The sequence below is a fragment of the Peromyscus maniculatus genome, chromosome 6 (assembly GCF_049852395.1).
Source record: "Peromyscus maniculatus bairdii isolate BWxNUB_F1_BW_parent chromosome 6, HU_Pman_BW_mat_3.1, whole genome shotgun sequence".
Lineage (NCBI taxonomy): Eukaryota > Metazoa > Chordata > Mammalia > Rodentia > Cricetidae > Peromyscus > Peromyscus maniculatus.
Genome location: NC_134857.1, coordinates 84,256,769 through 84,284,135, shown reverse-complemented (window position 1 = coordinate 84,284,135; position 27,367 = coordinate 84,256,769). Strand labels below are relative to the sequence as shown.

General features: G+C 39.1%; 2 protein-coding genes across 3 annotated transcripts in view; both read right to left on the bottom strand.

Annotated features, from left to right (window-relative positions):
* Positions 1 to 17,536, bottom strand: part of Rsbn1 (round spermatid basic protein 1) — a 51,699-nt gene extending 34,163 nt beyond the window's left edge. For both annotated transcript variants that reach the window (XM_006980807.4, XM_015999225.3), the window contains exons 1-2: positions 16,827 to 17,536; positions 2,029 to 2,702 (exon numbers count right to left, since the gene is read on the bottom strand). In XM_006980807.4, the coding sequence (XP_006980869.1) occupies positions 2,029 to 2,702; positions 16,827 to 17,529 (1,377 nt within the window). In that variant the 5' untranslated portion in view covers positions 17,530 to 17,536. The remainder of the gene's footprint in view (positions 1 to 2,028; positions 2,703 to 16,826) is intronic.
* Positions 17,537 to 20,620: 3,084 nt separating this feature from the next.
* Positions 20,621 to 27,367, bottom strand: part of Ptpn22 (protein tyrosine phosphatase non-receptor type 22) — a 70,937-nt gene continuing 64,190 nt past the window's right edge. Inside the window, exons 24-25 of the mRNA XM_076573759.1 lie at positions 23,673 to 23,750; positions 20,621 to 20,881 (exon numbers count right to left, since the gene is read on the bottom strand). Of these exons, the coding sequence (XP_076429874.1) occupies positions 20,817 to 20,881; positions 23,673 to 23,750 (143 nt within the window). The 3' untranslated portion in view covers positions 20,621 to 20,816. The remainder of the gene's footprint in view (positions 20,882 to 23,672; positions 23,751 to 27,367) is intronic.

The following is a 27,367-nucleotide window of genomic DNA, read 5'->3' as shown; positions in this document are numbered from 1 at the left end:
CCACAATGTTACACAATAAAAGCACCAATCTCTTCCCCAGTGCTCACAGTAAGGAGTCAGATGGCCTTGGTTTCCATCCTGACTCTTCTACTTACTAAATGGATGACTCTGTATAACGAATGAACAGTTTCTTCAATGGACAGCAGAGATAGATTGCTTTTACCTACCTCCTGGTTGTTGCAAATATTCAGATATGAATGTAAAAACATCTTTACACGCCATGAATAAATGTGAACTAATGTGTTAGCCTCCACCTCCACATCCATCAAAGATTTTACAAATGCAAATTTCAAGTTTCAAGGGCTATACAAAACTTAAGTTCCTGAAGACCAAGAGCAACAAGACCCACAGTCTTCAATTCTCCTATGTAGCTAAAGTAGGAATATCTAATTCCATAATAATCTAACATATTCTTTGAGAGTACTTATTATATAAACCACAAAGTAAATCTCAAGGTAAGTTGTTGGTACAGTCATTTAAATATTAGCTCCATTTAAAAAATTAATTGGAGGACAAAAATCAGCAGGGAATACCATTTTGAAATGTCTTTAGTCTGAGAACTTACTGTCTGTTGACACACAAACTCAATCTATAGACTAGTATGAAAGTTAAAAAGTCACCTTTACAAAACCGCACCTCCCCCCAAATTTCTGACTTATTTTTCAGATATGCTTGCTGGTCTGTCAAAATAGAAAATTTATTTCTCTAATCTAAAAAAAGTGATGGAACATGTAAGTAAAATCCACTCTCAGCAACACCTTTCTTTGTAACTACAGACTAGATTAGAGCTATTTCTTGTCTCTTCTGCAGGATTTATAAAAGTAGGGTTCTTGAACTTTCAACGGGCAAAGCTCCTTTAAAAAAGAAAAAGAAAGGAAAATCTACTACAAAAGTCTGTACTTTGGTACCTGATTGTGGTAATAAGGCCAAAATCCAAGACGAAGCCTTTTACTGCACATCCAGTTCCAACATCTTGGGCAGACTCATCTTGCGACCTCTCCAGATTAGCTGCTCCTGCTCTCTCTACTGCAGAGAGAACTTCAATTAGAGAAATTCTGAAGTCCATAAACCTAAATTGGATACTCCCCTCGTTGGAGGCAAGGATGGTAGGACTCACTAAAAAATTCAAGTTAGAGGAGGGTTCAGGCAAGTCTAAGTGGCTTGAATCCACTATAAGTAAGCAGCTGAGAGTCGGATTATGGAACTTCATTTACCTCAAAAAAAATTTAAGGAAAAAGAATGGCAGTAAATCACTATAAAACCTGAAAAAGCAGACTACAAATCTGTAAAAAGTGCAACTTGAATCACAATATCTACAGTACAGAACCTAGTACTGCCCATTCATATTCACAATCTTTCTGAGAAAAGCAAACAAAACAAAAAGTTTTAAAAACCTTCAGATTCATTAGTCTTTTTAATCTCTACAGTAACTCCACCAAAAGGAATGCTTGGCTAAAAACTGCTGAGAAAGGAACAGTTCCCTGCTGACTTAAGCCTAACTGCCCAAGCAAGGCTTTAGAAAATGCTTTACCTCCAACAGTGCACAAGCAGAAGGAGCAGAGGTAATGGCGGTCTCTCTAGTGACATTCCCAAGTCACACACATGGGTGTATTTCTGGGACAGACTACCAACAAGTTACTGAAAGAACTTAAGCAAAACCTGATAAATAAATAAGTCAATACCTTTAAGTGTTCTATTCTGGTATCAGAGTCTTAACTAACGTTACCCTGAGACTATTACGTCTAAAGCATATACTCTACACTAGTGTTACCTGAATGTGAAGTCTGGATTCATTTTCAAGCCGGTATCTAGTAACTCACAATGATGTATAAAGCATTTCGTCAAGCAAGTAGCAAGTCCTACACCAAAGATCTAGCAATTAGGAATTACAATTTGAAGAACAGACAATCTGAAGTGTTTTTATTATAATTCTTATAATGTGAGCAGGTGTGTGCTATGCAACACAATGAAGTTAATACTGTTGAGATATTGTATTTACTATCCAAGTGAACAATAATTTTACCTTACCTGAGTGTGAAAATTTGAAATGGTGGTTGTTTCAATATCTTTCTTGCCCAAAATTTCCATTTTCACTGGAGTGTTGGGAAAATTAAAAGCAAAGTAGTCCAAGAAGTCTGGGAGATAAGCAGCCGCTCCATGCACTATTGCTAAAGCATAGTAGGCAGCATTTTTCTCATTTTCACTGAATGTCAAAGCAAGAAACTCCTCCGAAAATCTCTCCATCTCCATTGGAGACAAAAATGAGAGTTCGTCCATGTAAGCATGAAGGACAAGAGCACCACCATTGGACTGGTGTTCTTCATGAATAAAGTTGCTAAATTTAGTACCTGTTTTTAAGAAATTCCTGCGAATAGAGTGTTCTTGGTGCGTTGTGAAAGGTGTCTGCACCCCCTGGGGCACCCGATATTCTTGCATGCCCAAATTTAATCTGCACAGCTGTTCATCCTTCAGATACCTGAAGGACTCTTGATTAACTCCTGAAGTGCTATTTAGCTGTCCTTGGGTGAGAATTTCTTTGCTGATGCGGGTCAGGCCAGCACAGACGGTTTGTACTTCCTTATTGTACATTTTAAGGCGTCTTCCTCGCATGTCTTCTCGATGTTTCTTTTTCTTTTTCTTCTTTATTTTCTTCAAGACAAAATCATCAGCTCTCTGGGTTTTACCATTTTCATCTGCTGTTTCTGGCCACAATAATTAAAAATAAGTTAGTTGCTAGGACCAGTGTCAATATACATGTGTCTTAAGGTATTTGATCTAAAATTAAGTAACTTCTTAACTTCTGAGAATTTGTCATTACATCTTTTATCATTAGAAACAAAAATGAGACAAAGATCTTAAAATACAGTAATATTCTGGGTCACAGATTATACTAAAAAAAAAAAAAAAAAAAAAAAAACCTGATAGTGAGGTACTGCTGGACTATAGTTAAGTGGTATGTAACACTTACTTACTATGTGCAAAGCCATGGATTCAATCCCCAGCAACAACACACACACACACACACACACACACACCCCGAGGATATATTTAATATGACTCGTAATAAAGATAAAACATTGAAGTAGTGTGAAACACCATATGGAATATTTATTCAGTTACTCAAAATCTAAATTGAAGTTTGTTGTCAGTCTATTAACTATTATAGTATACATAGATGAGCCAAAAAAAGACAAATTAAGCCATAAAGCACTACTTTTACCTATCAAATTGGCTTTTTAAAATATATGTTGTCTTGCAAGGGTGGGGTGGGGTAAAGGCAACTCAACTCGAGGAAAGAGAAACTGACGACACAGGCTGCCACTCCCATTCTCATCGAAGCTGACTTGACTGTTGGCCTTGCTGGTCCTACGCACTATTCTCCACAAGTCCTCTTGCTACTCCTCATCTTCTTTCCCCTTGTGTCTTGCTACATTTTTGTCACCCCTTTTTCCTGCTGTCTCTTAAAAGTGATCATCAGTTTTCTTCAGAAAAGACAAACTTTACACTATCCTTTTGAGCCTGGTGTGGTAGCACACACCTGTAATTCAAGCATCTGGGAGGCTGACAAAAGATTAAGAGTTGGAAGCTAGTCTGGGCTCTACGGCAAGACTCTCAAAAAAGGAACTGAAACTGAAGCCCTTTTCTTCTTCCCATGGGAAAAAGTGAAAAGAAAGGCAACACACAGACAGCAAGAAAACACAGAGGCAACCCAGCAAACGGTGACAAGGTTTACTCTGCACCAGGTTCTGGACAGAGAACTCTTGACATAGCATTTCACTTGTACATCCTAGCTGATGAAGTTATTCTCCATACTGTTTTATGGAGGAGAAAAGGGAAGTATAGAGAGTATACTTCTTGGGTAAGTATATAGAGTATATTATAAGTATATAATAAGTATATTACACTAAGTACAGAGAGTACATAATCTTGGGAAAGCTATTTTGCCCAAGATTACAGATAAATGATAACTAGAAAATCTTTAGACCCCAAAACGCTTAATCCTTACAAAAAATAAATAAATTTTTCACAAGTGACAATTTGGTGATATATACCACAAGCCTAGAAAATATTTATAAACTTCCAGATCCAGGAAATACACTTCCAAGTCAAAGTTATCTAAGAAATGACTGGAAGATCTACAAAGATAGCCATGACAGTATCTTTTAAAACAACAACAGAAGACTCCTCCGAAAAGCCTAACACAGTGATTAAATTCTGACAGTTACACACTGCAAACGTATCCTCAACCATTCTCGGTTGCAGAGTGAAGGAACCAATGCCCACAATGCTCACTCCACTCTTCTAGCAAGCCTGTACTGGTGACTTCTCCACCTGCACCTTGGCACTTCCCACTCCAGGTTCCATGCATTTCCTCTCCACCTCTCTTCTAGACTATACGTACTCTGAGCTCGAGTAGATATTGCCTTCTATTCCAGAGCACTTACCCTGCATTTATTCTGATTCCATTTCTGATTAGACTTTCATTCACCTGAAATTATTAAGAACGCATGCACCATGTGCTGGGTACTCTGGACCACAGTGCTGACTGCAGCACAGACACCATCTTCTCTACTCTCTGGTGCCTTATAATCTAGCTGGAGACAATCAAACAGCTACAGTCCTTCCACGTAGTAGATCGTTAAAAAGGCTGTCTGGATGTTGGAGAAGGTCTTTTTGAGAGGTGAAATTTAGAATGAGTTCTAAATAATAAAAGAGAGCTGGGCATTTGAAGAGCTAGGGGCGAATTTCTAAAGATAAGCAAAGGATCTAAAATCAGGGAAAATCTGCTTCATTTGTGTATGTGCTGTATACAAAAAATACAAAAATATGCCGGGTGGTGTTGGCGCATGCCTTTAATCCCAGCACTTGGGAGGCAAAGCCAGGCAGATCTCTGTGAGTTCGAGGCCAGCCTGGTCTACAGAGCGAGATCCAGGACAGGCACCAAAACTACACAGAGATACCCTGTCTCGAAAAACCAAACAAACAAATGTATATATATGTGTGTATATATGTATATATATATATATATATACACACACACACACATATATATATATATATATGGATGTATGCTAAGGTATTATTGATAGTTGCCAATGAATTGTAGGAAGATTATAAATGTTTATAGTTTCTGCCTATCTGTACTTTCTAATTTTCTATAATAAACATGTTAATGCTACAATTTAAAGACTGACTCAAGTTTTTAATTAGCCTAAATTGACAAGCCCAATATAGAAAGACATCTTTTATTTAGTAGTTAGAAAATATATATCTGGCAAAAAAATAATAATAATAATAATAATCTTTGTGATTAAGTAACTATAGTCCTAACTAATCTTCAAATATAGTCTAGCATTCCCTATATAGAATTCATCTACAAGCAACAATATTTCCAACATAAGCAATTCAGTTAAAATAGATACCCAGTTATAAAGAACTTACTTGGCATAATATATAAATACTAACTAGTATAAAGACTCTATATAAAAGCACTTAAAAATTTTTCCAAATGACCATATACTACCACAGTTATGAAATTCAAAGAAAATATTTTAAAATGCAAGCCAAAGTCTTTAAAGTATAAAAACAATGTACTATGTGTTTGAAACTTGCTTTTAAAGCAACAAAAAAACCCAGGCATGGTGGTTCACCCTGGTGATTCCTGCACTCAAGAGGCACAGGCAGAGGGAACTGACCTCTAAGCCAGCCCGGAGTACAGAGTCAGAATGAGAAATGGCCTCAAAAAAAAAAGGGAAAGGGTAGGAGAGGGAAGAAGACAATAAAAAGAAGTCTCTTCATTTACAAGCATCACTTATAATGTAAATATATAACATACATAAAATCAGATTTCTTATACTAGTAACTGAAAATATAACCAATCTTTTACTCCATATACATCTAGATCATAATTCAAACACTCAAGTCATTTATATTTTGAACCAAATAAAACTAATTTAAATATTTTTCCTAATAGCAAACCAGTAATTTAGGCCATTTTCCTAAGGAACAAAATGCTACTCAATATAAAGGTTAAACCAACTTAAAAATACTCATCTAATTACCCCCTACTAAATCCTTTAGTAATTTCATGGTGGGAAGTATAAGAATATCTCTGAAAAATACCAAGTTTTAAGTTTTAGAAGAGGTGTGCAAAAAAATGAATTATGATCTAGATCTGCCACTGAAGGAAGCGCCTTGATTATTAGGCATTTTCTATATTACTATTTGCTTATCAGTGGTATTTCTACCTGGCCAAGTCTCTGTTGATTTTAGCCAAAAAAAACCTCTTTTATTATTTAAAAAAAAAAAGTTCATTTAGTGTAACACAGCCTCAAAAAGAAAAAATGAAATGCATCTTAAATTAACTGTAATCTCACAAATCTCAATCTATCTCTTAGCTAATCCTGTTTTTCAAATGTAGACTCTTTTTCTCAGGCTGAGATACAGAAAGCCTGCCTTTCTTTGTAGATAAATTTGAGGCCATTCATCTCCTATTTCTAATGAATTTCCATGAATAAACAAAATTCATTCTTAAATTGCAGTAGTGACAACCAGCTGAGAACGGCCTGAGCACCCATACACTGTTGGTTATTATATGAAGTCAGCCACTGCTGCTGTAGGAGGAGAATGCCAGTTGCCTTGCTTTGAGTAAAAAACATTATTTATTTAAAAGTCTACGGGAGAGGGAGGGGGGAGAGGGGGGGAGAGAGAGAGAGAGAGAGAGAGAGAGAGAGAGAGAGAGAGAGAGAGAGAGAGAGAGAGAGAGAGAGAAAGTCAGTGCCCAAAGGCTTGCTTCATGATCTCTCCATTTCTAGTACAGTGGTTTAGTTTTCCCACAGAAAATGCATTCATGAAGTCACTTTCTGAGTTCTTTCTCCATAGTGTAAGAGCTCAAATTTCCTGTCTTCAGTTTTATTGTTGATTTTTTATTATTATTGTTGTTGTGTGTATGTGCATGGCTGCCCTGTGGAGGTCAGGACAGCTCGATGGAGGGCATCTCCTGCCAGCTTCATGTGTCTTCCAGGTTTCTGCTGCCGTATCCTGTCTGCAGCGAGGGGTCTTGCTGACCCTCATGCTTGGTTTCTCTCGCTGTCTTCTTCGGCTGTTTTGCTTTTGCAGGGACAGCAATTCACTGTACCCTTCTTCCCCGAGCTAGGCTAGGCGGGTGTTCTAGCCCTCACATCAGTTCTGAACAGCCAAGAACCAAGCTACACTTCACCTAGGAAAGGTGAAAGCCTTTATGTATCAAACTAAAACTCAATATACAGAAAGTATGTCCTACTACAGAGAAAGACAGGGACATTGATCTGAACAAGCTGCTGGCTCTCTTTCAAAAGGTCATTACAGCTACACTTAGAATCCATCAAATTATCACCAAAGCCCTCAAATTAGCTAACACCATCTATCATCAAATAGCCTAGTTAACATCACACTAGTCTAGTTTTCACTAAGGCAAAAAAAAAAAAAAAAATTAGAATAAGGGGTAAGTTATAGCTCACTGGTAGAACACTTGTCTAGCATTCAAAGTTCTGGGCTCAATTCCCAGTATCAGTATGCACACATGCACATGTGTGCAAGCACACAAACACTAACGTACACACACATTTGTTGAAAACTATGTCTTAGGAAATATGGTACCTTCAATCCCTCTCATGGAAGATATGAAAAGCAAACAATAATTGCTCGTATCTTATCATAAATTATCATAAAAAATAACTGCTCCTATCATAATCATAAAGAAAAAAAGAACTCAAGTTGTGTTCTAAAAATTATTTTACTTTAATTCTTTCTTTTTGTTTTGGAGAAAGGACCTTGCAAAGTAGCTGATTTTAAACTCAAGGTCGTTTTACCTCAGTCTCCCAAATGCCAGAAGTACTGGGGGAATAAATTCTTTGTGCTTCTCTTGAGGGTAGTTACAATTTTGTATAAAAACCTGATTAAAATGGAAACCAAAAAGCAGCTCCTTAAAGCCAAAATTTTTTTTTGAGTCGCTGTTTTTAACACTGTATACACACACACACACACACACACACACACACACACACACACACACACACCCCTTTATGCTAAATAACAGCGAGCGAGGAAGAAACCCTGTTCTACCACTTCCTAAGACTATATTTTTTTTTCCACTGTAGGAGTAGTTTTGTTTGAAAAAGGGTCTCACTATTTACCCTGAACTGGCCTTAAACCTATCAGATGGCTTAGGCTGGCCTTGAATTCATGATCCTCTTGTCTTAGCCTGCTGGATGCTACCATTACAGTTACACAAACACATTCAGCCTAAAATAAAATATCATGTTTTGGTTTTTTTTTTTTTTTTTTTTTTTTTTTGGTTTGGTTGGTTTTTTTAAGTTTTCAACAAAACTGACAAGAAGCTATACGGATTTTCCATACACCCCTATTAACAGGTCCCACCAGTGTTGTTCACTTGCTACCACTGAATACACTGACATATCTTCTTCACCCACAACTCACAGTCCAAATTATGGTTCATACTTGGTACTGCACATTCTTGCTTCAACAAATGTAAATGACATGGGTCCACCATTACAATATGATAGTGGGAAGTTTAATGGCCCTAAAAATCCTGTGACCTGACTATTCATAAATCCCTCCATCCTAATTACCAGCAACCACTGACCTTTTTATATTGTCTCGATGGGTTTGGCTTTTTCAGTGAGAACTCAGTGCATAACATTCCACTGTGGATGTACCACAATTTGTCCATTTTATCTGAGTTGTTTTCAATTTTTGGCAATTATGAATAAAGCTACTACAAATTTCTGTGTAGGTATACATTTCCAAATCCTTTGGGTAAATACCAAATAGTATGTGAACTACCATATCACATACAGTAAAACATTGCCAAATGGTCTTCCTAAGTAGCTGTAGCATTTTGCACTGCCACAATGAGGTAGCTTGGGCTTTTGCAAAACTAGAATCTCTGTACTTCACTGTTTCTCACTTATGAAATGGAGGAAGGGAGACAAGAGTATTTTCCTATAAAAATGTACAGGATGCTGGGTGGTGGTGGCGCACGCCTTTAATCCCAGCACTTGCGAGGCAGAGGGAGGTGGATCTCTGTGAGTTCCAGGCCAGCCTGGGCTACCAAGTGAGTCCCAGGAAAGGCGCAAAGCTACACAGAGAAACCCTGTCTCGAAAAATAAAAAAATAAAAAAAAAATGTACAGGATAAATTAAAATGCATGTAAAGTACCTGGCATATTAGACTATAACAAATAATAAATGTTAATTACTATTTTCACCCCCAAATGGTGGAAACATAAAGGCAGTGTGACATTTACAAGCAAGCAATAGCTCTACTGGTGAATGACTTGTTACACAGGTAGGAGGAACCGAGTTCAATCCCCAACAAGCACCTAAAAAAGCCAACCATAGTGTCAAGTGCTTGGAATCCCAACAATAGGGAGAATCCCTGGAGCTCACTGGCCAGCCAGTCTAATAGATGAGCCCCAAGTCCCTGGGAGAGACTTTGTCTCAAAAACAAAGTGGAAGGTTCATAAAGAATGACTCCTGAAGCCGGGCAGTGGTGGCGCACACCTTTAATCCCAGCACTCGGGAGGCAGAGGCAGGCGGATCTTTGTGAGTTCGAGGCCAGCCTGGTCTACAGAGCGAGATCCAGGAAAGGCACAAAGCTACACAGAGAAACCTTGTCTCAAAAAAAACAAAAAAAAAAAACAAAAAAAGAATGACTCCTGAGATAGACCTCTGGCCTCCACATGAACAGGTACAAACACACACAGGGCAAGCTGAGGCTGGTTATTTACATGTCCTGTAATCCAGAACACAAAGTAAGACAGGAGAGCTGTGGGGTCAAAGCTAGCCTGGGCTATAGCACAATATCCTGCCTCAAAACAAAACCAAAACAAAAAGTACCCATCTGAATGCTTTACAGTTAAAACTGGGATAACTATCTCAGCTCTGATGCTTATTAGTATCTGGACAAACTCAGAAATCCCCTTAAACCTTTATTTTCTTGCCTTAAAATAGCACTAACACTCATGTTTATCTTAAGAGTCATTGCAAAGATTAAACAGAATGAGCCTTTCATCACAGGTCTGACACACAAGTCTTTATCTTATCATTATCATAAGGGTTGGATAACATTCCTTGAAATGCTTTTCAACAAGTGGAATATCAGATTAAATCTAGAAATTACTGGCTCAGGGTATGGTATAGTATACCACAAATGAAACATAAAAGTGGAGAAAGTCTGAGGGGAAAAAAAAGATGACTCACTAAATGTCTAATAGAAGCTTGAATAAGATCCTAATAAATATTATCTCGTCTTAATCCAACATTCAGTCCAGTAGACACAGAAATTCTTTTTCAAAGATGGAAGCAGGATTTGAAACAAGATGTAACTTTTATTAGGTCACAAAGCTAGCAGATGACAGTCAAAACTCAGACCCTTCTAACTCCAAAATTCAGATTCTTCTACTACAGTACAGTAGACTTTCTTCCTTTCCATCTCTTCTATCAACCTGTCCCTAAACACTCTGGCAGATTATTAACTAAGATTATCCAGTAACAATTAATGGACTTCAGATGCTAGTCTATGTGAGGTCCCAATAAAGAAAAGTATTACTATATTTACTACATATAATGCCTTTACAATTCATGATCACAAAGTTGGCATTATTATGTTATATAAAAGTTTTCATGCCTTACTGACAATATTTTCCACTCTGGTGGATAGGGGAAAAGTTTCTGAAGTTGCTGATAAATGAGACTATATATATATATATATATATATATATATATATATATATACCCAATAATTCCCCATTTCTACCACAAAAACAAATCAAGTGTTTCTATCTATATCTTCTATTTTCTGAGACAGGGTCCTGTTACAACTAGCAATCCTTAGCCTCCCAAATGCTGGGAATCACAGAAATGTGCTATCACACCCAGTATCTTTTGGGTATCACAGAATAATTCCACATGATAGCAGTTAAGAAGGGGGTCAAAACTGAAAAACAGGAAAGCTAACTATGAAGACTCACATAAGAGCAATCCTGGAGTTTAATGATGGCGGAGTCAAGAGCTAGGCAATCATCTTCCTATGCTTTCCTTAATATAGTAAGATCATAGTTACTAACCAAGAACAACTAAAAAAAAAAACATTACTTCTGATGAAATATCTTTGGTCTATGCTTTTATGGACCAAAGGATACAGGTAACTATTTAGGTAGACTGAAGCATACTGCTTACAAGACATAGCAAATATTTTAATATTTCTTAATAAACATCAATTCCAATGTACATAACAGAAAAAGCAAACTGGATCCTGAGGTGTTTTGTTTTTCTTTCTTTCTTTCTTTTTTGTTGTTGTTGTTTTGGGTTTTGTTTGTTTGTTTGTTTGTTTTTCGAGACAGGGTTTCTCTGTGTAGCTTTCGTGTCTGTCCTGGATCTCACTCTGTAGACCAGGCTGGCCTTGAACTCACAGAGTACCGCCTGCCTCTGCCTCCCGAGTGCTGGGATTAAAGGCATGCACCAACACCGCCTTGCCTAGGTGTTTGTTTTTCTTAAGAGACTAATATTCAGTTCTACCATTAGAAAATTTCAAGGGCTGGAGAGATGGCTCAGAGGTTAAGAGCACTGACTGCTGCTCTTCCAGAGGTCCTGAGTTCAATTCCCAGCAATCACATGGTAGCTCACAACCATCTGAAATGAGGTCTGGTGCCCTCTTCTGGCCTGCAGTCATACATGCTGTATACATAATAAATAAATAAATTAAAAAAAAAAGACAAGTCCCTGAATCACCAAATAAACATTTAAAAAAAAGAAAATTTCAAGCATGTTACTTCATCTCTGAAAATCATTTTACTTCCTATTTTGGAGCAAGTATTTAAATACCCAATTTTTCTTTTAACTATTTATGAGCAATGCCAGATGTCTGAAGTGGTAATATCTGAAATTAGCCTATACATGAATTTGGACTGAGTACTGTTGGACTGATGTGCAGGAACATGTCTCTTAGTCACGTCCCATGTCTCAAGTCAGAGGTGACAACTCTCTCTGAACAGAACATAGTAGGCTCTGTGGAGCATATGGTCTCCGCCTCAACTACTCCTACTCTGCTACTATAATGCAAAAAGTGGTATAGACAGTATATAGAAATGAACAGTTGTATTCCAATAAAAGTTTATCTGTGGACATAGAATTTACATCCCACGTGGTTTTCATGTGTTTGAGGTTTTCCCCATAATCTGAAAGATCTTACCAACTTGTAAAATAAGAGCAGAACTGATTTTTGTTTTGTTCTGAAACAAGGTGTCAGGGTCCTAAGCTAGCTTCAAGTGCACATGTGGCAAAGGATGACCCTAAACCTCTGACTCTCCTACCTCCACCTTTTAGGTGCCGGGATTACAACCAATGCTACCACACCCAGTTTTGGGCAGTGCTGGGGACTGAACCCAGGGTTTTGAAAGCTAGGCAAGTTCTCTACCAATATACCTGGCTGGGAACTTGCTCTGTAACCCATGCTGGCCTGAAACTTCTAGTCTTCCTCCCTCTCCACCAGTTGTGCTGGTTAGCTTTGTCAACTTGGCATACTTTGGAGCCATCTGGGAAGAGGGAACCTCAACTGAGAAAATGCCTCCATCAGATTGAAAGTCTACGGGACATCTTTTTGATTAATGACTGATGTGGGATGGCCCGGAAAGTACCAAACCTGGGCAGGTGATCCTGGTGATGTAAGAAAACAAATGGAGCAAACTATGGGAAGCAAGCTTATAGCACTCCATTGTGGTTTTTGCTTCAGTTCCTGCCTCCAGGTTCCTGCCTCCAGTTCCTGCTCCTGACTTCCCTTCATGGTGGACTCTGACCTGTGAAATCAACCCTTTCCTTCCTGTGCTGCTTCTGGTCATGGTGTTTATCACAGCACTAGAAAGCAAACCAGGACATCAGCTGCAGAAGTGACTTTATAAGGGTGAAGAACAAATCATGGAAGAACAATATGCTTTTTTCAAAAGTGCTACAGTGACTGTTTGTCTAGAGGACACCTCCCTGTCAAAAAAAGAACCACAACATAATCTTACACCTGTATGAAATTAACTCAAATGGACAACAGATTTAAACACAAAAAATAAAATTATAAAGCTTCTATGGGGAGACCAACACCCAAAAATGATTCATTAAAGAAAAGTCAATAAAATGTTGCTAATTTTGCAGTGTGAAACACCTTGTTAAACCAAGAAAAAGGCAAGCATAATTTGCAAACCAAATAGTAGATTTAAAAAAAAAAAAAGTATACCTGTAATATACAAGTAACTCTCAATAAAGAATTCTAAAAGTATTTTTTTAAGGAAATTTGACTAGAAAATTGGCACCAAAAAAAAAAAAAAAAAAAAAAAACAACACCGAGAAATAAATTTTACTGCTGAGGCTCTATAAATATAGACCAAAAAAAAGTTGGTTAATATCATTAGCCATGAGGCAATAAGATAATCACCTCACCGCTCCTGAAACTACTAAAATAAAAATAGTTACATTACAACACCAGATACTAACAAGGATGTAAAATTAAAAAAAATTATAAGTCACTAATAGGAATGTAAACAGTACACATGGGAGCATGATAAATAAATGAATAAATAAATAAGCAAACCCTGAACATGTACTTACCACATGACCTAATAAGAACATTCCTCAAAGAAATAAAAAGTTGCTTCTGATGGGAAAAACTAGGAATGGGAAGCTTTATTTCTAACAGTCCCAAACTAGACACCAAAATGTCCTTAATATTCAAGAATCATTGTACACCCTTGCTGAGAATACTATCCAGTATTGAAAAAGTGAGAGCCATTGACATGGATGATCTCACGCTGAGTTTAATAAGCTGGCTTCAAAAGACACCAAGTATATTATATTCTCAAATGACAAAATTATAAAGGTAGAAGACAGACTAATGGTTGTTATTGGTTAGAAACAGTAGAGAGGGGAGAGAGAAGACATTGTCTAATGCTACAAAGGGAAACTACATAGAGATCTTTCCGGAGTTTTGTGCCTCGTTTAGTGGTGGTTACACTAATCTACATATGATAAAACTTCACAGAAACACACACACACACACACACACACACACACACACACACACACACACACACTGTACCAATGTCAACTTCCTGGTGTTGGTATTACACAAGAGTTATATAAGATATTATCACTGAGGTAAACTGGAAAAGAAAAGGGACTGCTCTACGGTATTTTTTGCAATTTCTTGTGAATCTATAATTATTTCAAAGTAAACTGAAAATTCCTAAAAATCTCAGCATAAGCAAAAGGGTGAGGTTCCTCTGTAAACAACAATCTACTTCTTTATTATAGTTGTTTATAGGTCCAAGCGTAGTAAAATAAAAGCCAGTTTTAACAGCCTACCATGAGCCAAGCGTTATTTTAAGTGCTTTCCATACACTGCCCCCACTTAATCCCTGTAACAACCGTAGGAATGAAATACCCAGCCCCATTTTACAAACAAGAAAACTGGGGTTAAAAAGAGATTAATTCAATCCTGATCACACAAGTAAATACTAAAACCAAAATTTCCTTCCAGAGCCATCCCTCCTGAACCTGCAGGTAACAAAAATAAACACACTGATTTTTACAAGTATTGGTCCAACTACACAAAAGGCTTGTACTAAACAACATTAAGCAGTCTGTCTTCTGCACGGGGCTTCAGAACTCGTAAAATGCCAGTGCATTTTAGAAATCTAGACCACTACAGTACAGGTCTCCTCAAATACACCTGATCGGAGGGCCCTATCTCCCCCAGAATATATACAGTTTGAGTATGCAATACAATTATCTCTAAACCAGAGAGAGTGATCAAATGGCCTAATTTTAACCCATTTCTCTTCTTCGTGAATTAGCAAAGGGCTGTGCAGTCCAACATAGTAGCCATGAGCTGTACATAACATGTTATAAATTAGAATAAAATAAAATTTCAGTTTCTCAGTCACACAGCCACATTACAAATCTGTTTAAGTACCACATATGGCTACCATATTGGACAACACAGATCGAGAACATTTACATCATCTGAGAAAATTCTGATCATCAGTATTAGAGACTTGTTTTGTTTGATTTTAAAAGGACATGGGGCCTGTCCAGTCTTCAGAGAGGCCCACTGTGAATTAATACACCTGTCAGCACCACCTTCCCCCATAAAGGGAGACAGAGACCTCTGATCATTTCTAGGCGGCTCACTGACTGCCCCCAGAATGAGAACGTCAAGGCAAAGAAAAAGGCAAGCAAAGGAGGGGAGAAAAGGGAGCAGGGGAGGCAAAGCTGGGCAGACCGGAGCCGAAGCTTGAACTAGCATTTAGAAGACTGGATTCTACGCCAATGATTTTTTTTTTTTTAATTTAAATTTCATCTTTGGTAATGAGACCACGTAGATGAAGTCTCTTCACTATTTTGGACCCTGGTAGTCTCTCCTGCAACACAAATTAAAAAAAAAAATGATTATTCAAAAATCACCGTAGCTGTGTTATGGACACACACCAGGGAGAGTGAGGAATAAGGGTTAAAAAAAAAAAAATAAGATACTCCAATATGCAAAATAGTTGCATACTGGAAACTAGCATGCCAGTCAGCCTGCATAGCTCTATTCCTGAGAATGATATCTGGATACCACCAAAGGAAAAAGATGCAGTTCTGTCCAATGGAAACTTATTATTTGCACTTCACACACACACACACACACACACACACACACACGTAAAAAAAAACTGGTTAGCACTAAGACCAAATATATGGGAAAAATGCAAGACACTCAAAACTTTAGGTTTAAAGACTAGTTCACTAACACGTAATAACTGAAGTGGCCCAGTATTCAAACACATGTTAGTGTATTAGCATGTTACCAAGATTATTGGTATTACAAGTTATAAATATCATATACAAAGTATAAATACGGCATAACCAAAAGTACACCTCATTTCTTCCACAAAGAATTATAAATAGATGCTACAAGTATCTGGCAATAGAAGACACCAATTTTGGCCAACCTAATTTCTCTCAAAATCACATGTAGTGCTATGTTTTCCATGTGAAATACCTTTAAGGACTGCTGGAATCGCAGAGATTCTCAAACAGTGCTCTGGCAGAGTGAATCAGAACTAGACTCTGTATCTACATCCTACTGCACGCTTCCTTCTCTTCAGAGAAAAGGTTGGTCTACTTCGTAGGATTCAAAGGGCGATAAAAAACCTTCCTCGGGCCAATCGTTTACCCTACTAAGAACTAAAAGGGATAATATCAAAAAAAAATTTAGCTATTTTTACCTCGTCTAGCTGAAAATTAAATATCATAAATGATTTTTTTTTAACCCTCGCTGAAGCTAAGGCAACCAATGAGTTGTGTAACCTCTTGGAGAATTCAAACTCGGAGCCCAGAATCAAACCTGTGAATATTTTGGGGCCGGGGATGAGAAAAACTAAAGATTTCCCAAGAAAGAAAACAAGAAGGGACTTTCAGTGACAAGCCTGTACTTCAGTAAATCTGGTTTTAGTACCCCACCTACTAATCCGATGCCAAGCACCGCGCGGCGCGGAAAGCCTGCCGAATTTGAAAATAAACGTTGCAAAGGCTCCGGGGGACTGCAAACGGGGATGGAAACTGACAGCTTGGCCTCCGAGAGAAGCCTCAAGTAGGTCAAACTGTGGCAACCGTCTGCAATCCCGAGTCCACTTCAGTGGGCTCAAGGGAGTCGAGAGGCGTCTTTCAGTCCTAAAGGGGCGGGATATGGGCACCGAGACCTACAAGCCCGAGCCCCGGCGGTTCGCCTGCTCTCACCTCTCTTGGGGGCCTTGATCAGAGGCACCCCTCCGCTCCTCTCGCCGTTTTCCTGCTTGTCCTTGTGCTTGAGATCGCCCGGAACGCAGGCGCCGGGGTCACCATCGGAGCCGCGGTGGTGATGGTGCTTGTGCCGCTCCTTGTGGCCCTTATGCTTGGGCCCGGCCGCGCTCACCGTCAGGGGCGAGAAGGTGAAGAGGGCCGAGGTGCCTGGGGCCGGGAGCGGGGCAGCGACAGCGGGCCCGGCGGGCGCCAGTGACGGTGGCGGCGGAGGCGGCAGGAGCAAAGGCTCAACAGGGCCCGGGACGGTTGGGGCGGCATTCGTTGGAGGCAGCGGCCCGGGATGTTGGCGGCTGCGACGCCGCCGATGAGGGGGAGCGAGAGGGGGGTCCTGACTCGGCCGCCCCCGCTTCTCCTGAGAACCCCCACTGCTCGCCCGGCGTTGCCGCTTGACTCCCCGCGGCGAGACCCCAACATGGGATTTCTCCTTCCCCTCTTTGTCCGGCTCCTCCTGCGCCGCCACCGCCCGTACTACGCGAACCGCTCCGACCTGCGCAGCCATTTCACCCACAAACATACATTTAAATGGCCCGACCGCCCCCCCGTCCGCGTTTCGCGCAAGCGCCGCCCGCGCAGGGCCCGCTGGGCATTGGAGTCTCTCCCCCACCCGCCACTGATCCGTCCTTCTCGTCGAGCTGAACATGCGGGAAACGGCAGTTCCGGCACCTCGCCGCAGACCTCGCCAACCGAGCTTCTATTGTAAAGCGCCCTGGACGCGCAAGGCCTTGCGGGAGTTGTAGTTCCACCGCCCGCCGCGTTCGCCAGCTCTCTGAGTGGAGGAGCAGAGAGGGAGCGTGCGCCCCGGCACGCTTCGGGGGTGCGACGCAACTGCCGCCGGCCGGCGATTTGCCGCCAACCGCCCCAACGGCCCAAACAATGTTAATAGCTTTCGGAGTCTGGCGGTGTGTGTTCAGGCGATCCTCTTCCAGTGTTCCTTCTTCGTCGTACTCGGAGTAGGTGGTCTCCATAGTGACTTTTCAGTTTCGTATTTCTCTCCATAGCCTTTGTGAGGTAAAAGAATCTCCAGCCTTTGCCCTCGACAAACGACTAGGAAAAGAATTTCGGAATATGTGAAAGGACGATTTTGCTGTAAAGTATAGCAGGGCTGCTATTCAGGGAAAAAAAAACAAAATTGAACAATTTTCGGTGGCATTGCTGTGGTTACAGCTACAGACTTAAGGCAGGTGCTAGGCAGTCCCTGAGCGCAGCCCCACCTTGCCAGAGTCACATTTCCCTCTATGGTTGGAAAGGTAGAAACCGGCATTCATGTGGAACATTCAACCATAGTTAACGAAAAGTTCTCGATTTAAATTTTTAAAGTTTTTTTCAATCCATAAATACAAATTTGCAAATGTGATAAGCGTTGTCAGCCTAACTTAAACACTTAAAAAATCGCCACTGTTCATCAGGAGATAGTGCTTACTCAGAAATCCATTTAATAATTGGCTACAATGATATCCTAAGCATATAAGAAGCACTTGGTTTAACACCACTAGTTCCCAGAATAGTAACTTAGGCTGAGTGAACTTCTGCGATAAAAGTGCTAGTTTAAAATAGAGTTCTTGAACACCTACTGGGTATACATCGTACTACAATAAGCAAGTAACAATACCTTTCAGTTAGCTCTAGCATTGGGGTTCCTAATGAAAATTATTAAAGCACAAATAACACTGTTGCTAGGCTGTATTTTCTTAAGTAAAAATATCAAATTGATGAGGAAAGTAAATCGAATCCTTTAAAATAATAAAGATAACTTATTTACTGTGTAAAACTAGATTTCAAATTTATTTAGGAGAATCCATAGTCACACAGAAATACATTTTAAAACTACCAGTACCTTTAAATGATTATGAACATAAATTGCACACGTTTATATGGGGCCTTTTCTGTGAAGAAAACACTATCAAAAAAGAATTTTAAATAATTTTAAAGTGCTACCGAAGTAACTGCTGTTGATTATTTTTCTAGAATTGGTAAATGAATAACTGGTTAAAATTAATAGTTGAACATTGTTATAGCAATATAAAATGATCACTGCCATTATTTGCACATCATCCTCTTTAATATTTCTTTTCTACACATTTGGAAAGACAGGGGAAGTATACTCCATTTTGACAAAAATAACATCCTGGGAACAGTCATTACCACAACCAGTAATTTTGTACTGCAAACACAGGGCAATGGGGTTTTTTGTTTTGTTTTTTTCTTTTGTTTTTTTTAAATAAAACCTTTTAACACCTGTAATGCCAGCATTCTGCAGGTTGAAGTAGGAGGATCATTAGTTTGAGACCAGCCTGAGGCTTCATAGCAAGACCTTGTCTATTAAAGAAAAAAAGTTTAATATTAAGGGAATGTAGAGATTTAGTTGAAGGGGTGGAGAGATGCTCGGATAGTTAAGAGCACTGCTGCTTTGCAGAGGACCCTGGTTCAATTCTCAGAACCCACACAGCAACTCACAGCCAATAATTCCAATTCAAGGGGATCCAACTCCCTCTTCTGGCCTCAATGTGCACTACACGTATGTGGTATATCTCCATACATGCAGGCAAAAACATTTCTACACATAAAAATATTTTAAAGAGAAATTTAGTTAAGATCTAATCCTTTTTTAATTTTTTTATTAAGAGATTTTCTATTCATTTTACATATCAACCACGGATTCCCCTATCCTCCCTCCTCCCACCCCCCAGCTTCCACTGCCCATTCCCACCTCCTCCAAGCCAAGCTGGGAGTCAGCCCAGCCTGGTATATTCCACCTGAGGCAAGTCCAGTTCCCTCTCCCCTATACCAAGGCTGAGCAAAATGTCTCAGCATAGGCACTAGGTTCCAAAAAGCCAGCTCATGCACCAAGGACAGGTCCCGGTCTCACTGCCTAGGGCCCCCTAAACAGTTCAAGCTAAACAACTATCTCACTTATCGAGAGGACCTAGTCTAGTAACCATGGGGCTCCTCAGCTATTGATTCATAGTTCATGTATTTCCACTAGTTTGGCTATTTGTTCCTGTTGTTTTTCCAATCATGGTCTTGATATATATCTCTTGCTCATATAATCCCTTCTCTCTTTCTCATCGATTGGACTCCTGGAGCTCCACCTGGGGCTTGGCCCTGGATCTCTGCATCTGCTTCCATCAGTCACTGGATGAGGGTTTTATCATGACAGTTAGGGTGTTCGGCCATCCGAACACCAGAGTAGGTCAGCTCAGGCACCCTCTCGACCATTGCCAGTAGTCTATAGTCTTTGTGGATTCCTGGGGACCTCTCTAGCACTCTGCTTCTTCCTATTCCCATGGTGTCTTCATTTATCATGGTATAAGATCAAATTCTTACAGGCCTATTAAAATGAGCATTTGTGCTGGGTTTGATTGTGTGCCTTTAATCCCAGCCCGCCAGAGGCCAGGGCAGGAGGACCACTTTAAAGGTTCAAGACTAACATAGAAAGACATCATCTCAAAACAAAAATTCACATTTACAGAGAAAGTAAAATAGCAGGGCTGGAGAGATGGCTCAGCAGTTAAGAGCACTGGCTGCTCTTCAGAGGACCCAGGTTCAATTCCCAGCATCCACATGGCAACTCACAACTGCCTGTAATTCCAATTTCAGGGGATCTGACATCCTCACATAGACATGCATGCAGACAAAACACAAATGTACGTGAAATGAAAATAAATAAATTATAAAAAGTAAAATAGAATAACTTCCAAAACTGAAAAATAAAACCATTTTGAAACATAAACTCAAGTTACAAACTTTATTGGTAATTCCCAACTAAATGTAAAGAATATGAAAATACAAGGTTGTTGAAGTTTTTCACAGATAGCTTTCCTTTTGAGAGCTATTGACACAATATACATCATTATTGATATTATTATTATTATTATTATAGCAGTATTCCAGTAGTTTTATTTACAGGCACATCTGCAGCCAGTGTTCTTATAAATTCCAAGTTGATGGTGGGTTCCTTGGTCCTTTGGATTTTGAAAAACGATTTCCAAAACCTGGGGACAAAAAACTGGATGAAAACAAGTACTTTTATGTAGAAATGAATTACTTGGACTTTAGAATACAATATTGAAAAAGTTAAGCACCCTCTTTGATCAATTTAATAATAGACTGTAAAGGCATTATAGTAATTAAAGTTTAAATGAAATAGAATATTGTTTTTGCTATACTGGAGATCAAACTAATGGCCTTGTATATGGTAAGGCACACACCTCCAACCCAAATACTAATATTAAAATTTAGACCACTTACAGATTAATTAATGGTAATAATTGTATAAAGAACCATGATTATAGTACCCTTCAATAACTGAGTACATAACACTGTTTATCTGTTGTATTCAACCACCACTGATCACAAAACAAATTTCATTTTTATAAAATTTGTGGTGATATTGTGTTCCCCAATATATTGTGCACCCTAATAAACTTATCTGGGGTCAGAGAATAGAACAGCCACTAGATATCGAAACCAAAAAATGGTGGCACACACACACCTTTAATCCTAGCATTCCAAAGGTAGAGATCCATCTGATCTCTGTGAGTTCAAAGCCACACTGGAAACAGCCAGGCATGGTGACACACGCCTTTAATCCCAGGAAGTGATGGCAGGGAGGCAGAAAGGTATATAAGGCGTGAGGACCAGGAACTAGAGCCTCTGGTTAAGTTTTTAGGCTTTTGAGCAGCAGTTCAGCTGAGATCCATTCAGATGAGGACACAGAGGCTTCCAGTTTGAGAAAATGAGATCAGCTGAGGAATTGACGAGGTGAAGTGGCTGTGGCTGGTTCTGTTTCTCTGATCTTTCAGCGTTCACCCCAATACCTGGCTCCGGGTTTGTTTTTATTAATAAGACCTTTTAAGATTCATGTTACAAAAATTAAGCACTATTATTTATGTGCTATTACTAAATCTAGTTCTATATCTATGCAGCCACAGAAATTCCCAAGTTTATTAAAATATTATGTTTCCAAAACTCAGAAAATAAAAAGCAATCCTGAAAGAAATATCTGTTAAATAAGTTTTCATCACTTTTCTTCCTGAAATGTACCTCCCTTTCCTACACAAAAAAAGAATAAGAAAAAAACTTCACATAAAATAAAGGCTGTTAGTGGGTTCTTTCAAAAAGAATTTCAGGCTGATATTTATTCTTTGTCACCAGCAATATATGTCTTTTTCTTTGATTGTGCTAGATTTTCAAAGCATCTTACACTTATCAACTTTGGTGCCTTAAATTGAAAAATGACATGTTTGGAACTTAAAGGGAGAACAGAAAATGAAAAACTCAGAGATATGCCTAATACTTTAATTTCATCACCTTTCCTAGTAACTGCTTACATATATGACTACATTTAAGTCTGAAAAACAAAACTAGAGTAGGCTGGGTATGGTGGCAACTGCCTGTAATCCATGTAATCCAAATACACAGGGGATTAAGATAGGAGGATCACATGTTCAAAGCCAGCCTGACATATGTAGCAAGACACACACACACACACACACACACACACACACACACACACACACACACACACACCTGTATGGCAGAGCTGAAAGAAACATTTAATATTTATTAACTAGTGATTTTAAATGTTGGGAGAAGTGTACAGAGCCTATTTCATATACATTTTACCTCACTGAAAATAAAGAGAAGGAAAAGTATTCAGATTGAATAGTTCACATAGCAAACCCATCTCCTCAGCACAGGCACCTTAACTGTAGCCCAGTACACTGGGAAGAGGGATGATGACATGATACATGACCGCTTAGAACAACAAAAATTTCAGATGCCTTTATTTGATCTGATTCACTAGCCAATTCTTGATATTTTCGAACAGCTTTACACTACTGTTTTCTGCATATGGGTCAATTCAGGAAAAGTAAACCTGAACCACATGCTTCTTTTTCTTTCAACTTAGGGAGGGGGGGGTGGATGAGATAGAATCTCCCTATGCAAGTCCAGCATGGCCCTGAAGTCATGATCCTCCTGCCTCCACCTTCCATGGGCTGGGATTACAGGTGTGCATCATCAGAGCAACTTAAATATTTTTAAGTAACATATTCTTACAATTTATATTGTCACTGTTAAAGGGAGAAATGAAATATAAGTGATGCTTTCAAGTACACAAACTGTTGAAATCCAGGCATGTTTGAAAAGAAGCAACGTGGACACAGCTAAGATTTTATCTCAGAGCCACAGCAATGTAAAGTCAGATGGTCGGTACATCATTCAAGTGATGTAGAGGCAAAGTTGCATGTTTTCTTCATAGTCCATACAATGTCCTAGATGAATTTTTAAGTAATTTTATACAAATCTTAGCTTTTAAGTTATAACTATTGAAACATTGCGTTAATGAAATGCAAACCAAATTTTATAGCTAAAGAAACAGAGCACTTCTAGTGAATATTTTCTCAAATGAGACAAAAACTGTAATGACAGCAACTGCTCCCGCATTTTCTGCTTCTTCCTCTGAAATGAAAGTCTGTTTGGGCATTGTGTGTCTGCAGGTTCTGGTCTTCCTACAATCTTTAAAATTAATTTATGTTATGTCTGTTGGTGTTTTGCCTCCACGGCTGTGTGTGCGCACCATATGCTTGCAGTACCTGCAGAGGCCAGCAGGAGGCATCAGCCCCTCTGGAATTGGAGTTACAAACAGTTGTGAACCACTGTGAGTGCTTAGAATTGAAGCTGGGTCCTCTGGAAGAGTATCCAGTCCTCTTAATCACTGAGCCACCCTTCCAGCCCCAATTTATATACATTTTAAACTTTGCTATAAAATAATACACATACCAAAATTCAGAAAGGAGCTGGAATTTTTTGGCTGAACACATTCTGCAGGCTTGCTTGGCGGGGAAGAATTGCAAACACCTGTAATCAGAAGAAAACTATGTCAGGTAAGAATGACAACAGATTTAGATTACTGTTTATTTGCTTGCATGATTATTGAAATCCCAAATAATACTCCAAAATGAATATATCAGTATCATGTTAAACATGTTCAAAATTGTTAAAATTATATTTTTATATTAGAAGTATTATAGGGAGAGGAGGGAAAGTCTCAGTCTATAGGCCTGAACTCACTATGTATCCCAGGCTGGCCTTGAACTTGTGGCACTTAATCTGTTTGCAAACAAAACAGATTATGTAACAAGACACAAAACTAAAGAAAATTGTCAAAGGAATGGTGTTGTGGAATATTACTTTAACTATGTAAAGGTGTGTTACATTTGCTTATGCTGCACTTGTTTAATTGTGTAAAGGTGTGTTGCTGTTTCACCTTGCCTGCCTAAGGCACCTCCTGATTGGTCCAATAAAAAGCTGAACAGCCAGTAGTTAGGCAGTAGAGGGATAGGTGGGGCTGGAGGGCAGAGAGAATGAGTAGGAGGAGAAATCTAGGCTTGAGGAATGAAAAGAAGAGAGAATGAGGGAGTAGGAGGGGAGATGTGGGGTCAGAAGCCAGGCAGCTGACAGCCAGCCAGACACAGGAAACAGAAAAGTAGGACATACAGAATAAAAGAAAGGTAAAAAGGCCCAAGGCAAAATGTAGATAAAGAGAAACAGATTAAAACAAGAGCTAAGACAAGGCCGAGCATTCATAACTAATAACAAGTCTTTGTGTCATAATTTGGGAGCTGGTTGGTGGCCAAAAAGAAAACCCACTTCTTTAGAATTCACCTTTGGCTTTGGAGTTTATCTTTGTCGAAATGATGAGTTTATATTAATTTATCTATGGCAAGCTGAGGTTTTTCTTATATTGTCCTCTACTCCTAAATCTCTTACTTTGCAGCCATTTTTTTCTCATAGGTGATTCTAAGTTAGAGCCATAGTCTCTCAAAGGCATTGTTATGTTGCTTCATTTGCTGTTGCATTTACCATGTTTAAGACTAAAACTGTGTGTGTGGTCCTAACACCTTAATATAAACATATATCAGTTTCTACCAAGTTTTAAAAGGAATTCTGTAAAACTGGATCTACATTATACATGTGCATTGTCTTATAGGAATAAAGGTTTCTCAGGTTTATGTAAACTTTCTCAAAAACAGCTTATAAGCAAGGAGAAATTACTACATACTTTTTTATTTGTTCTTAACATTTCAAAATGCAATGTGAGAACTGCATATATATGTTTACAAATAGGTATGTAATATTAGGCTTCTAGAAACATCTAGAACATTTCCTTTCTGGAGTATACTTGAGTATTAATCACTAGAATACACAGTAGATTTCAGTTGTTTCCAATTCAGTACATACTAATACTGTGTGTCAAGAGCTGGGCTAGGAACTGAGGGTAGACAGGAATATATTGGGTGAAGACAGGGATGTGCAAGGATGTCAATAATCTCTACATGTGAACTGAGAGAATATATTTGTCCCAAAGAATACTGTTTATTTTTCTTTCTTTGTTTTCCTTTTCTTCCTTTAAAATTTTTTTACTTTTTTATGCACACTAGGTTTTTGTTTTGTTTTGTTTTTTGCCATAGGTGTTGAGTCCCCTGGAACTGGAGCTATAGACAGTTGTGAGTTGCCACGTGGGTGCTGGGAATCGAACCCAGGTCCTCTGGAAGAACAGTCAGTGCTCTTAACCACTGAGCCATTTCTCCAGCCCCCCTTCCTTTTTTTTTTTTTTTTTTTAAAAAAAAAAAGGCAGCAAATATTCAGCAGATATATATTAGAGGGAACTGATATTTTACCTATGGCTTGTCTCAAATTATTTTTATGCTGCCTGCTCAACATGTATTCTTCAGATAAAAACATCTTATTTTTTCCCTTTACATCCTCCCCAATTTTCAGTTTCCACACGTCAAGTGGAACTATTTCTACTTGTAGAAGAATGAAATGACTAATAACTTGGGCTGGCTTCCATTGCTGGTACATTGGCATGGTCACACCAGATGTTTAGGTCTGATCTCATTACTAAGTAATCAGTGACCACATGTAACTACGTGGCTAAATATAAGACATATTATCTTGCCTAATTGGAATGTTAAATATACTGTTAAGAATGGATTCAGGCAGGGGCAAATGAACCAGGCCAACATCAGGCCAGTTTACACTAGTCATCAGACTGTTGCTTAAGCAACCAGGAAGAAGCTAATTTTTTCCATCAGAAGCCTGAAACCACATGGTAAAAAAATCGGCCTATGAGTAAGCTTATAAAACGAGACAAAGCTGGGGCTAGAGAGATGGCTTGTTAGGTAAAGCGCTTGCTGAGCAAGCATGAGGCACTGAGTTCAGACATCCAGAACCCAAGTGAAAGGCAAAGCATGGCAGTCACGTGCCTACAGTCCCAGCATGTGGGAAATGAAGAGAGCAGGATCCCCGGAGCTCACTGACCAGCTAGTATAGCCAACTAGTAAACTCTCAGTTCAGTGAAAGACCCTGCCTGAAAAATAGGGTAGATACATGATTAAGGATGACGCCTGACATCAACCTCAGACCACACATGTAAATACATGTGTGCATACAGGCATACACACATACATACACAAGAATGACACAAAGCAATATGGAATGAGAGGTCAACTACTTAATGAATTATTTGAATTCTTAGTTACAAGACAGTGTTTCTCTTGTGCTCCAGTTAGCCTAAATTGGACATCCTGTCACTTGCAACTATAAGTATTTCTGAGCAATTAAAATGTCTCATTAGGGCTCATCTGGTAAAGCAGTTTGCTGTGTAAGTCTGAGGACATGAGCTTGTTCCCTGGAACTCATGTAAAGGTAGAAGGGGAAAACGAACTCTACAAAGTTGTCCTCCATACACAAGTTGAGATATGTGCCCCCCATCATACATGCACGTGTATACACACACACACACACACACACACACACACACACAATATAACAAAATTTACTCGAAATTTTTCCCGCTAAAAGTGGGCATCACTGGGCAGCATGGTTGGCAACTTCCATTCTTGTCACCTGTAATCCACTCTCCATACAGCAACCAGGATAAAAACAGAGTGCATAACATTTCTGTCTAAAGCCCTCTTATGGTGTCTCATGGCACTTAAACTCTACTCAGCAAGACAAATAAGAATGTAACTACTACTCTCCCATCTTTTTAGCCTCACCTTACTGTTGTAAAATATTAGTTTAAGATGTGTTACATTTGTTTATGCTGTGGAACGTTTAATGATGCAAAGATATGTTGCATTTGCTTGACTCTGTGAAGCTGTGTTACTTTGCCTGTCTAAAACACCTGATTGGTCTAATAAAGAGCTGAATGGCCAATAGCTAGGCAGGAGAGAGAATACATAGAAGGGGAAAAAGAGAAGAAGGGAAACAAAAGGAGGAAGAGGGGAGGACTCCGGGGGCCAGCCACCCAGCTACACAGCAAGCCATGGAGTAAGAAGAAAAGTATATAGAAAGTTAAAAGCCCAGAGGCAAAAGATAGATGGGATAATTTAAGAAAAGCCGGCAAGAAACAAGCCAAGCTAAGGCTGGGCATTCATAAGAAAGATTAAGTTTCCATGTATTTATAT